The sequence below is a fragment of the Balaenoptera ricei genome, chromosome 15, assembly GCF_028023285.1.
Source record: "Balaenoptera ricei isolate mBalRic1 chromosome 15, mBalRic1.hap2, whole genome shotgun sequence".
Lineage (NCBI taxonomy): Eukaryota > Metazoa > Chordata > Mammalia > Artiodactyla > Balaenopteridae > Balaenoptera > Balaenoptera ricei.
In genome coordinates this window covers 80,304,606-80,316,814 of record NC_082653.1, presented here as the reverse complement: position 1 = coordinate 80,316,814, position 12,209 = coordinate 80,304,606, and the positions used below count along the sequence as shown (strand labels likewise).

The 12,209-nt window shown below is 47.2% G+C and overlaps 1 protein-coding gene and 1 non-coding gene across 3 annotated transcripts in view; both read left to right on the top strand.

The window, feature by feature from the left end:
- HIP1 (huntingtin interacting protein 1) overlaps window positions 1–12,209 on the top strand; it is a 152,846-nt gene that overhangs the window by 94,529 nt on the left and 46,108 nt on the right. For both annotated transcript variants that reach the window (XM_059896524.1, XM_059896525.1), the window contains exons 2-4: window positions 6,694–6,757; window positions 10,752–10,894; window positions 11,133–11,189. In XM_059896524.1, the coding sequence (XP_059752507.1) occupies window positions 6,694–6,757; window positions 10,752–10,894; window positions 11,133–11,189 (264 nt within the window). The remainder of the gene's footprint in view (window positions 1–6,693; window positions 6,758–10,751; window positions 10,895–11,132; window positions 11,190–12,209) is intronic.
- LOC132350046 (small nucleolar RNA SNORA25) lies at window positions 9,261–9,393 on the top strand. Its single transcript, XR_009497803.1, has one exon. It is a non-coding gene; the product is annotated as a small nucleolar RNA SNORA25 (small nucleolar RNA).

The following is a 12,209-nucleotide window of genomic DNA, read 5'->3' as shown; positions in this document are numbered from 1 at the left end:
AAGCGTTGGCTGGAGAATTTTGGGCATGTTGGCTGCAGTAGGTGGGCACTCCCAGGAGCCTGCCAGAGCTGCAAGAGAAGGGTCTGGGGCAGTCCTGACCAGGGCAGATAAGGCTTGCAGGTGTCTTGTAGCTATTGATTTGGGTAGAGACTTCGTTCCATAGCCCAGTGCTAGGCTAGGTGCTGTGTTGGGGTCCTGGGCTCGTACTGGGGCTGTGACTCTGAATGTCCACACACAAGTTGTTTTCACACTTTCCTTTTTCAGGGCACTGAAAAGGTAACTCTTCAAACTCAGGAGGACGGAGGGGCGTTTGTATCCGGTCCCTCCCCTGCTCAAGAGCCTTCTGTTGGGACTTCCCTGGTGGTCCAGTGGTTAGGACTCTGTGCTTCCACTGCAGGGGACACGGGTTCGATCCCTGGTCAGGGAACTCAGATCCCGCATGCCACAGCACAGCCAAAAATAAAAAACATAAAAACAGAAGAGCCTTCTGTGCATCTCAGTGTCCACCAGGTCACAGTTTCTTGCCCTTATATCCAAAGCCCTCCATCATCTGAAGGACGTTTACAGAGTCTAACAGTGAGAAGGAACCTAAAAATCACCTAATCCAGCCTGAGCCTGTAAATCTTTTTCACAGTAACTCTAAGGAGACGTTGCCATGCCTCTGCCTGTATACTTCTAATAATGGGGAATTCTCTCTTTCATGAGACAGCTTTAAGTTTATCCAGAAACGGCCTGACTGTACTTCTACCCGTTGGTCTAGTTTTTTTGTTTGTTTTTTTTTTTTTAAGTTTAATTTTTATTTATTTATTTATTTATTTATGGCTGTGTTGGGTCTTCGTTTCTGTGCGAGGGCTTTCTCTAGTTGCGGCAAGCGGGGGCCACTCTTCATCGCGGTGCGCGGGCCTCTCATTATCGCGGCCTCTTGTTGCGGAGCACAGGCTCCAGACGCGCAGGCTCAGTAGTTGTGGCTCACGGGCCTAGTTGCTCCGCGGCATGTGGGATCTTCCCAGACCAGGGCTCGAACCCGTGTCCCCTGCATTGGCAGGCAGACTCTCAACCACTGTGCCACCAGGGAAGCCCCCGTTGGTCTGGTTCTGATCCCTGGAGTTATTCCTCCTTCCACATGACCACCTTTAAGAATACTGATATTCCTCTAAGTTTTCTTCAGGCCCCAGGCTTATCCCAGTTCAGGTCACTCTCTTTTAGAAGCAGTCTAGTTTGTTGGTTTCCTTCATAATGAACAAGGTCTAAAACTGAATAGTGTTTTACCTGTGAATTTATCTTCATAGAGAATTAGAACCATCCCCTCCCTCATTCTGAACACTGTATTCCTTTTAATACCTCCAGAGCTCAGACTTGCATTTTGATCAGCCACATCACAGCGTTGCTTGTATTAAGTTGGCAGCCAAATAAAACACCTAAATCATTTTCACAAGTGCTGCTTTGACTCATATCTCCCCTGTGCCAGCGAGTTTAGACCTAAATATAGGAAGCTTCCTTTATACCTGCTGGATTGCATCCAGTGAAGTTTCACCCATTTTTCCAGTCTGTGGAAATCATTTGGACTCTGGTTCTGTGTCTCTGGGGTATGGAGGGCCATGTCTCATGTGGGGATTGTGATCCAGAGCCTGAGCTGTGGAGCCCCACTTCCGAGTCTGAGTTCCAGCTCTACACTGGCTGGTAGAGCAGCCTTGGGCAATTTACATAGCCTTTCAAAGCCTTGGTTTCCTTATCTGTAAAATGAAGATGATTGATACTAATACTCACTCGTAGGATGTAGAGTTATAAGACTTTAATGAGATAATTCATACAAAATACTTATTAACACAGGGCTGGGTAGTAAGTACTCATTAGCTGCCATTATCTTGATGATTATAACCACTGCTACTGCTAGTTTACTTCTTCAATCTTTTAAAAATGACTGTTTCTCACCCCAAGCCCCCCAGCCTCATTGTCCTTTGTTTACAGTGTCCCCTCAGCCCCAGATGCCTGCCTCTGTTCTGCCACCTGCCCAGCTTCAAAACCTCTGCAGCACCATTGATTCTTCCCTCTGTTGTGTTCCCTGTAACTGGGAGCTCCTACTGGCCAATCCTATTGGAATTGCTTCATAGCCCACCTTGTGTCGGGTTCTTTCCATTTCACTTCCACCTTTTAGATTAAGGCCTTTATTCCTTCACTTCTCTGCTATTAATAGCTGCCTCCTTCAACTCTCTTCCCTTCAGCTGCTTCCATCCTTTCCCGCCCCCTCCGAAACCCACTGGCCCCCCGCACCCAGCGCTACCTCCCTTTCTGCCTTCATCCCCCGTTCTGCCCTTGCACACACGTGGCCCTGCAGCAGAACCAGCCCTCGTGTTCCAAGCCTTTCCAGAGCTGGGCTCGAGGATCCGGCCGCCCGAATAGTATGACCTTGGGCAAGTGGCTTAGCCTTCTGTGCGACAACCATAAGTGCCCCTCAAATCTGTAGGCAGTGTCACTGAGAGAAGTCAGTCAATGGCAGGGGAAGCACCAGGGACAGACAGGTGACCCCTTTCTTCCTTCGACAAAGTTTCCCTGAGCAGCATCGCAGTTTCACAGGATCTCTCCTTCCTTTCAACATGTAGAGTACAGGATATTTTCAGTTTTCAGACACACACACACACACACACACACACACACACACACACACACAGTCTACAGTTACAAACTCATGGTATATTATTTTATGTGGCTTAAGGGAATTTTAAGGATTTTTTGTTTGTTTTTGTAAGCAAGGCTCATACTGACCACAGGCTTGGGCAATTGGTCTTTCGTCCATCAGTATAAATAGATATTTGTGGACTAAGTCTAAACCACACCCATCACAGTCCTCCCTCAAGGCCCTGACGCAGTTTCTAGCATTTCTGGCCAACATGGATTTCTCTTTTTCCATCACAGCCTGTGCTACTGGCTGTCTCTACCAACCCCCTAGAACTTGACCACATCCAGTTCACACCTTACTGGATTTGCATCTCTTGGTGTCATCTTACATATTTAGGTCCCTTATAACTCCTTATGAACGCAGGCAACCTTTAAAGGCTCGGCAAATGTGGTCACTTTGCCCAGAGGTCTGTCTGCAGCCAGGATCCCATCATTGTTCTAGAGCCAGGAGAGAAACATAGTTGAAAGCGTGTAACTCACCTGAGGAAATCTGAAGGAAAGAGGATGACGTGGGACTGGCCTGGAAGCAGAAGCTGAGAAACAAGGTCCAAGGAAGGACTTGTGAAGAGGAAGCTGGAAGCACTGGGTCTCCACAGGACACAAGTGCTGCCTCACTGGGAGATTTTAGGGGGATAAACTTTTTACTTCTTTCTTACAGCATCTCTTATATGAGATTCCTTCTGGACTGGTCTTACCGTTGCACTGACAGCCAACAGCTGTGCTCAGTGGAGCCCCCTGCGTGTGCTGTAGGGAAGAGGGAAAGGAGTATCTGCCCTCTCCTTGTCTTCGGAGGTGACTGAGCAGGATGGGGAAAGGACCCTGTGTTAGTCTCCTGGAGCTGCCATAACGAATTACCACATAGTGTGTGGCTTAAAACGACAGAAATTTGTTCTCTCCCAGTTCTGGAGGCTAGAAGGTCAAAATAACGGTGTCAGCAGGGCCATGTTCCCTTTGGAGGCTCTAGGGAAGAATCCATCCTTGCCTCTTCCTAACTTCTGGTGGTTGCTGGCCATCTTTCGCATTCCTTGGCTTGTAGACACATCACTTTAGTGTCAGCTTCCATCTTCACATGGCTGTCTTCTTCCTGAGTGTCTGTGTCCCTGTGTCTTCACCTGGCCTTCCTATAAGGGCACCAGTCATACTGGATTTAGGACTCACCCTAATCCAGTATGACATCATCTTAACTAATTACATCTGCAAAGACCCTGTTTCCAAATGAGATCACATTCACAGGCGCTGGGGGATTTGAACTTGAACATGTCTTTTTTGGGAAGACACAGTTCAACCCACAACAGAGCTTATGCTATTAAAGAAGTTGAGTCTGGCTCACAGACATAGAAAACAAACTTATGGGGGAGGGAGGTAGATAAATTAGGAGTTTGGGATTAACGTATACACACTACTATATATTGGGTTGGCCAAAAGTTTCGTTCGGTTAGTGAATACGTTGTTCAATAAAGTTCTTCGTGAAAATGAAAAACGTCTTTTATTTGTACTTAAAACCAAACGAATTTTTTGGCGAACCCAATATAAAATAGGTAAACAACAAGGATCTACTGTAGAGCATAAGGAACTATACTCAATATCTTATAATAACCTACATGGGAAAAGAATCTGAAAAGGAATATATATATATGTATAACTGAATCACTTTGCTGTATACTTGAAACTAACACAACATTGTAAATTAACTATATCTCAATTTAAAAAAAAGAGTTGATTCTGGTAGAGGAAAAAAAAATACGTGCAATAGTGGACTTAAAGAACACACCTAAAAGTTATGTAAACCAGATATAAAAGACCATATCTTGGTATAACCTATTTTGTACCAAATATACACATATACATGTACATATACATATATGACATATACATAAGTATGTATTTTTTCCAGATGAAGATTCAAACACAAACAATAAAATACAAACAATAAAACACTTAGAGGAAAACGTAAGAGTCTACCAGTATAAACATGGGGCAGGAGAAACCGTAAGTAAACATAGAAGCTATAAAAGATAAGATGAACATACTTCACTAGGTAAGGCAATCAACAACCATGAGAACATATAAGAAAATACTCAAAACTTACTAGCAGTCAGGAAATTACAGGTTCATGATGAAATGTCGCTATACCTGTAAGACCAGCAAAAATGAAAAGAAGTGATAACCCCTCTTGGAGGGGGTACTTTTGATCATCGCCAGTGGAAATGTGAATTGTTGTAGCCTGTTTACAAAGCCTGATGGCCGCCTTGTTTAGATCCTGATTAGAACAGCTGCAAGAAAGTTGTTTGTTTGTTTTTTTAACACAAGAGAGAAATGTGAACACTAACCATTTGATGACATTAAGAAAGTATCCTTAAAATTTTAGGTGTGATCATAGTATGGTTAAATTTTAAAGAGTCTTTTTTTTTTTTTCTTAGAAGTTCATACTGAAATATTTACTGGTAAAATGGTATAACGCCTAGAATTTACTTCAGATAATCCAGGGAGCAAGGACATCAGTGACCAATGGTATAAAGCAAGGGTCAGCACAGTAGAGGTGCAGACCAAATCCAGACCACCTCCTGGTTTTGTAAATAAAGTTTTATTGGAATTCAGCCACAGTCTTTCAGTTCCGTATTCATTTAGTATCGCTGAGGCTGCTTTTTCCCTCCAGCAGCAGAGCTGAATAGTTGTGATGGAGACCATGTGACCTGCAAAGCCTGAAATATTTACTAACTGGCTCTACAGAAAATGTTTGTGACCCCTCACCCATAAGGATGCATGTTTGGCTGCAAGTTCATAATAATTGGTGCTGGGGACTGACTATATGAGGGCTTATTAGACTAATCATCATATTTGTGTGTGCTTGGACTTCTCCATAATGAAAAGTTTTAAAAAAAAAAGAAGAAGTGGACCCAGTAATCTCACTCCTAGTACGCTATCCCTTGGAAACGAAAGCCTCAATTAATAAGGATATATGTATAAGGATGTTTACTAAAATAGTTTACTGGAAATAAATTGCCTCCCAATACAGGATGCTATAAATCACATCCACCCACGCCTTGGAATATTATGTTATCTTTTTAAAGAATGAACTAGCGTTTTACCAGTTCACTTGGAGAATGTTTCATGGGATATTTTCAAGTGAGAAGAGCAAGATGTAAAAAAGTCTGTGCATGACAGTCCCAGTTTTATAGAACAGTGACAAAAATAACCCCTTCGGAATGTAGGGGTGTGTGTGTGTGTGTGTGTGCGCACGTGCACGCGTGCAGGATGCATAACAAGTTGCTAACATGGGTTGGGGTAGAATGATGTCTGTGGAAGGAAGCAAAGCAAAACAGAAAAAGGCTATATTTCAAAAAACAGCCTACATGATACGATCCCATGTATGTGTGTGTGTAAGTTATATTTACATGTATAACGTGCTTTGCTTACTTCAAAAGAGAGTTACGATTTTTAAAACGACCAGAAAGGGGTGAATATTCGTCATGTCCTATGACAGAAGTAAGAAAATAGAAGGGAATTTGGTTAGGAGCTGGAAGGTGCCCAAGAGCAGGGAAACAAGAGAGGAGAGTGACCACTGTCAACCCCGGGCCAGCTAGGGTAGGCTCCATGGAAGGTTCTAGCTGTGAGAGAGGGGTGGCCGGACCGTCTTTGAGCCACAGCCCCTCCCTGATCTCAGCGCCTCTTCCTCCTGCTCCCGGAGAAATAATGTTTCCCTGGGGGATGAAAGGCATCCCTTTGTGCAGGCTTTAATTGCCATGTTGGGCCAAGTGAATGAGTGGCATGCGGGCGCAGCAGCTGGGCACAGCCAATGCCAGGCAGCAAAGCCCGCTGCCTTAGGACAGCCCGGGCCAGCTGGCCTGGGAGTGCTGCCCACCTCTGCCCCCCGCAGGGGGCCCTGCAAGGGGACAGTGGAGCAGAGGGGTCTGAGGAGGGAGGGGAAGGGGCGGGGCGTCTGAGAGGGTCCCAGCCACTGTCAGAAGCTTATTCATCTCATCCTCCTTCCCCTCCCCCCTCCCTCTTGTTTTTCAGACTGTCAGCATCAATAAGGCCATTAATACGCAGGAAGTGGCTGTAAAGGAAAAACACGCCAGAAATATCCTTTTGGATGTTGCTCGGAGGACCGACCCCAAGGGGGGGTCAAATGGCGGGGGGTGGGGGGTGGGAATGAGGTCGGGGCGAGGCATCCTTGCTCAGCTTCAGGAAGGAGAACCGCCCCCCACCGGCCAGGCCCCCGCAGGGTCTGAACAGTGTGGGTTGGCAACAGCTGGCCTCAGAGCCCACAGCCCGTTGGGGTGGAAGGGACCAAAGCGGCCATCTAGCCCAGTCTCGCCTCTCTCCTGGGACTTAGCTTTTCAGAACTGCCGAGTCCTTTGAATTTACTCTCCTTTGAGAGATTTCCTTGGGGCACTGGAGGGGTTTTCACCTGTATCATCAAAGCGCTCTGGCCCTGCACCTTGCCACACTGACCACCCCCTTGGGGACATGATCAGATGCCCTTCTCTGAACATGAAAGCAAAATAGAGACCTTGGCGGCAGCGGTTGGCCTTAAGCCGACACAAGGGCTCTACCATGGAAATAAGAGCCACTTGTGTGAACTGGTTCACCCCAAACCAGAGGGAGGAAGATGAGAAGGTCAGGGTAGACTAGGGAACTGACGATTTGAAGATTTTCGCCAAGCCCCCCACGCCGAGTTGGTGGAGGTCCTGGGCGGCCACCGTCATGGGTCTGTGGCTTTGGAGGGAAGTGCAGGCAGCCTGGCCGATGGATCCCTCGGGACCTGCCCTTGAGGTCAAGTCCAGGTGCTCGAGTGCTAATCCCCAAAGCCTGGAGGAGAGGCTGCCAGTGGGCCAAGGCTTTGTCTCTGTGTGTGCTGGGGCCAAGCACAGGGCAAGGGGAGGCTGGGCTTCTGTCTGCGATGGGAAGCTCCTTCCCAGCCAGTCGGGTTGGAACAACCCGTCTTGAAGCCATCCCACCCCCGCCCCTCCGTGGAGGAGACCCTCCAGGTTAGAAGGCCATGGAAGCCCGGCACTGCCAGTGCGATGCCCAGAACAGGTCAGGCCCTCCGGAAATGTTGCTAACAGCATGTACCGCTCTGCACTGGAAGGAAAGCAGCTTGTCTTTAGCAGAATATGCTTTGGTTGGAATTAGGGCTTTGCTGCAAGATGGGGCTTTAGAACCTCTACCGGGTACCCCAGAAGCCTGGCCCAACCGTGAGCCTAGCCAGACCTTGCCTTTTTATTCCCTTGATGCTTTACTGAGTCAAGAAAACCAAACCAAGAAAAGCCCTCATTATTAGTGGCCCAATTGATTTTCGCAGGGAGTTACCCAGTCTTGACCCTTCCCTGCTAAGAATACTGATAAGTCAGTCTGGTGCAAGATATGAAGTAAGAGAGACAGTTGTCACAGGGCAGTGTGCTCCTCTGGACGGGTGTGAGCAGAGAGGGCCAGGCCTGTAGTGGCCGGCCCAGGTCACACCTTGCCAGGGAGGCTCCCTGGGGCGATGGAACAGACCTGGAGGGACATTCCGAAATCTCATCTCTGGAGCTCTCTGACTTCCTCTGGGACCTCGAGTGGGCCCAGTGGGACCTCTGTGAGCCTTGATTCCCTTGTCTGTCAAATGAAAGTGTTGGCCAAAGAAGCTTTCAAAGGCCTAACATTCCAGCTCTGACATTCTGGGAGTCTCTCTGCCTCACAATTTCTAAGGGGTGGATAAATGTTGAAAAGATCCGCTCCATACAGTAGGGTTTTAAAGCCTAAAGATCTCACAGAACATTTATTCTTTATCAATACTTTTAAAGATCATCAGCTACCCTCACTACCAACTGAATGAGCATTTGGAAACCTGGCTTCATTTAGAAATGCTGTTCAGACAACCATTTATCCCGGGTGCCTGACTGGTAAACAGGTTGACACCCCCGACCGTGGTGTCCGCTCCTGGAGGGCTGAGGACTGAAGTCTTATTTTCTTTATATCCCCAAGTGCCTGACACGAATTGGGTGCGTTAAAATGCTTAGAAAATTAAAGAAAAACAGAAAGGTCTGCTTGCCTCTTTCCAAGCCAGGGTGCCCAGCCAGCTCCACACGTCCCTGGCTACTGTTTCAGTAGATTGCTCTGCGGTAAAGGAGCCACAATCTGCCGTGAGAAATCATCTCAGTTGAGGGTAGGGGGCTGTCCATCTCTCCTCTCGGCTTCCTTCGAGTCCCAGGGGGCTGTGCTTGAGGTGAAACCGTAAGTTATTTCAGAATCACTCGAAGACCAAAAGCTGATTTCAGCTTCTAGACCCAAAAGTCCGTGTTCAAGGCAGCCCCTCTCAAAATGCAAATTTCAGTCCAGGGAGGGAACTTTACCACACTTTCCAGCTCAGAAGCAAAACAACACGTCTTTTGGGTGAGTCCCATAGTTTCTAACCTGAGGCAAGTCTTTCCTAAATGGTGTGGTGCTTCTTACCTGAGCCTGGATTAAAAAGCCGAAAGTTCAGAGGACATTGCCATACTTGGGGTTAATGGTGCCCAGTTACCGAGTGTGTGAAGCCTGTGTAAGCATCCATTACAAAGGAAATGTGGAAATCCTCTACTTGCCTCAAAAAGGGCTCCCTTAGGTCATTTCAGAGAGGGCTGATGGGACTAAATCCAGGAGCTCTTAACACTGTGACCAAAGATTGAGTTCTCTATTGGATATAATATTAATAGTAACTCGATAGTGCTATGTTTTCCTGATGGAGATACAAGCCACTCATCCATGACTGGTGATGTGGGAAAGTAAAAATAAATGTAAATGTCTTCCATGTTAAAAAAAAAAGTAGGGGGGGGCTCCCTAATTACGGAGGTCTGGAGCTCTGTTAAAGTCACTCGAGGCCAGAAGGACATTTATTACACGCAAAGCGTGGCAGGCGCTCCATGTGGCGGGTGTGTTTGGAATTGGATCTCAGGAGGAAGTGGCCCCAGGAGTCCGCATACAGGGAATTCAAGGTGTTGGGAAATGAAGGCACCACTGAACGAGGCCAGGAAGGTTTTTAGAAGAGGTGGAGTGAAAGCGTCATTTTTTAAATTAATTAATTAATTAATTTATTTATTTATTTATTTATTTATTTATTTATGGCTGCATTGGGTCTTCGTTGCTGCGCGCAGGCTTTCTCTAGTTGCGGTGAGCGGGGGCTACTCTTCACTGCGGTCCGCGGGCTTCTCACTGCGGTGGCTTCTCGTTGCTGAGCACGGGCTCTAGGCGTGCAGGCTTCAGTAGTTGTGGCTCACGGACTCTAGAGCGCAGGCTCAGTAGTTGTGGTGCACGGGCTTAGTTGTTCCACGGCACGTGGGATCTTCCCGGCCCAGGGCTCTAACCCGTGTCCCCTGCATTGGCAGGCGGATTCTTAACCACTGCGCCACCAGGGAAGCCCCGAAAGCGTCGTTTTAAATTTAGGGAAAATACATTTTAAACAAAGACTGCCGCTTTCAGGGTAAGAGCACAGTGTCTAATGGGAGAGGAGTCAGATGCTACCTGGAAGAGGAGCCAAGGGTGTCAGTAGCCAGGGGGTAGGGTCCCCAGCAGGGGCCGGGGCACTTGAAGAGCTGAAGCACACCCTTGCTTTGGAATAGTGCATAAGAAAGAATTTTGAGAGGCTGTATTGTGTTGTTAAAATGTTAGCTGTAATTATAAACACACACCACACCCTCCACCCACCTCCCCACAAAGGCCCCACCACAAACTCAGCAAACCTAGAGGAAGGGCAGAGTCTGTCTTCCCACAGCAAAGCCCTAATTCCAACCGAATCATCTTCCCACTAAGGCCAACCAGAGCCGCTGCTGGCCCAGAACGCACTTGTGCAAACTAGGAAAAGACACCCCTCCCAAAAGACATTGCTGTCTCTTTGGAAATCGTCTAATAAAATGGATTTTATTAGAAGGAGGCACTTTTTTGCCATCTGTCAGAAAACTGCCAGGATACTTATACAGATCTGTGGTGCCTTCATTATAAGCGGTGCCCTCTGACGGGTAGTGCCAGGCGCCATGAACAACACACAGCCCCCATGGTGGCCTTTAGAGGCTTCATCCCAGGGTTGGTTGTCTTTGTTTTCCATGACCTTCCCTCACCGTGCATACTGGGCACCCACCATGAAAAGGGGGCACAGACCTTTTGGTCTGTTGTCAACCGGCTGCCCCTCTCCAGCAACGCTGTGCTCTGCTGGAAGTTCTGCCACGTGTTCCACAAACTCCTCCGGGATGGACACCCAAATGTGAGTTCCTGGGGCTGCAGGGGATGGGCAGGGATCCAGGGACCCACGTGGGGAAAGTGCAGTTGCCTGAGTCCCAAGAGCCACTATCCACTCTTGCACAGGGGATGGCAGCTGCCCGCATCTCCTGGCCTCTTGGGTACCAATTTCAGAGACGGCTTCGTCTCTCTCCCATCACCCTCTCTACTCCACCCCAGACCCATGTTTCACCATCCTCTATCTCCTCTCCTTCTCTCTCCAGGTCCTGAAGGACTCTCTGAGATACAAAAACGAACTGAGTGATATGAGCAGGATGTGGGTGAGTTTGGACACGCACCCAGGGGCCACCTGTGCCACCTTATCCTTTCCCAGAGGCCACAGAACAAGGACTGTGGAATGGAACAAATTCATCTCTTTCAGCTTGTTTAGCATTTCTCTCATGAACATCAGGGAGGGAGTCAAAGGTGCCCCCAAATGGAACCATGATATCCACAGTCTTACCTGGGGTCCCTGAAAGCTGTAGGGAAGTTCTAGGGCCTGGGAGTTTCTCCTGCCGATGGAAGCTCATGTCATAATGCTCTCTGGGCATTGGGATCCTTCCGCAGTGACACTGTCACAGTTCCTACTTCTTTCCTTCTACTGGTCCCATTGGGGTCACAGTACATTGAGAACTGGCATTCCCAATCCTTAATGCCAGTGGTTTTTCTTTACTGTCTAGGGATTCTTAGTGCCTTAGGAAGAGGGAGGAGGTAGGTGGCAATATCAGAATACATTGAAAAGAGTGGTTTTGTACACATACCGGAATCCCTCTAGATTCAAGGAGTATGTGTATGGACAGGAGGTAATCTGCCTTTTGAAGAATCTCCCCAGGTGATTCTGATGTGTCATTTTGCCCCACTGGTTAAGAACTACTATGTTAGCCCTTTCCTTCAAATTCTTACCTGTGTCTGTCTGAACTCACAAAATGTTAGCAATTATGTTGTCCAATCTACCCATTATAGATGAGAAATACAGGCCCAGAGAGGGAAGCAGCTTTTCCTATGTCACAAGACTAGTTAACCTAAACAAAGCAGAGGTTTGTCCCCAAAACTCCCAACTGTATGCTAGAGAGCTTTCTATTACATTTCTGTAACATGGAAAGCTTAGGTCTTTTTCCTTTTATTGCTAGAATTTATCTGGTATACCTTTTTTCATCCTTTTACTTTTGACTTTTCTATATTCTTTTTAATATTTTTTACATATATATTTATTGCAGTGTGGCCAGAGAATCAATATGATACTGATTTTCAAAGTTTTTTTGAGACTTGCTGTGTGAGCTAGTTCATGGTCAGTTTTTGTT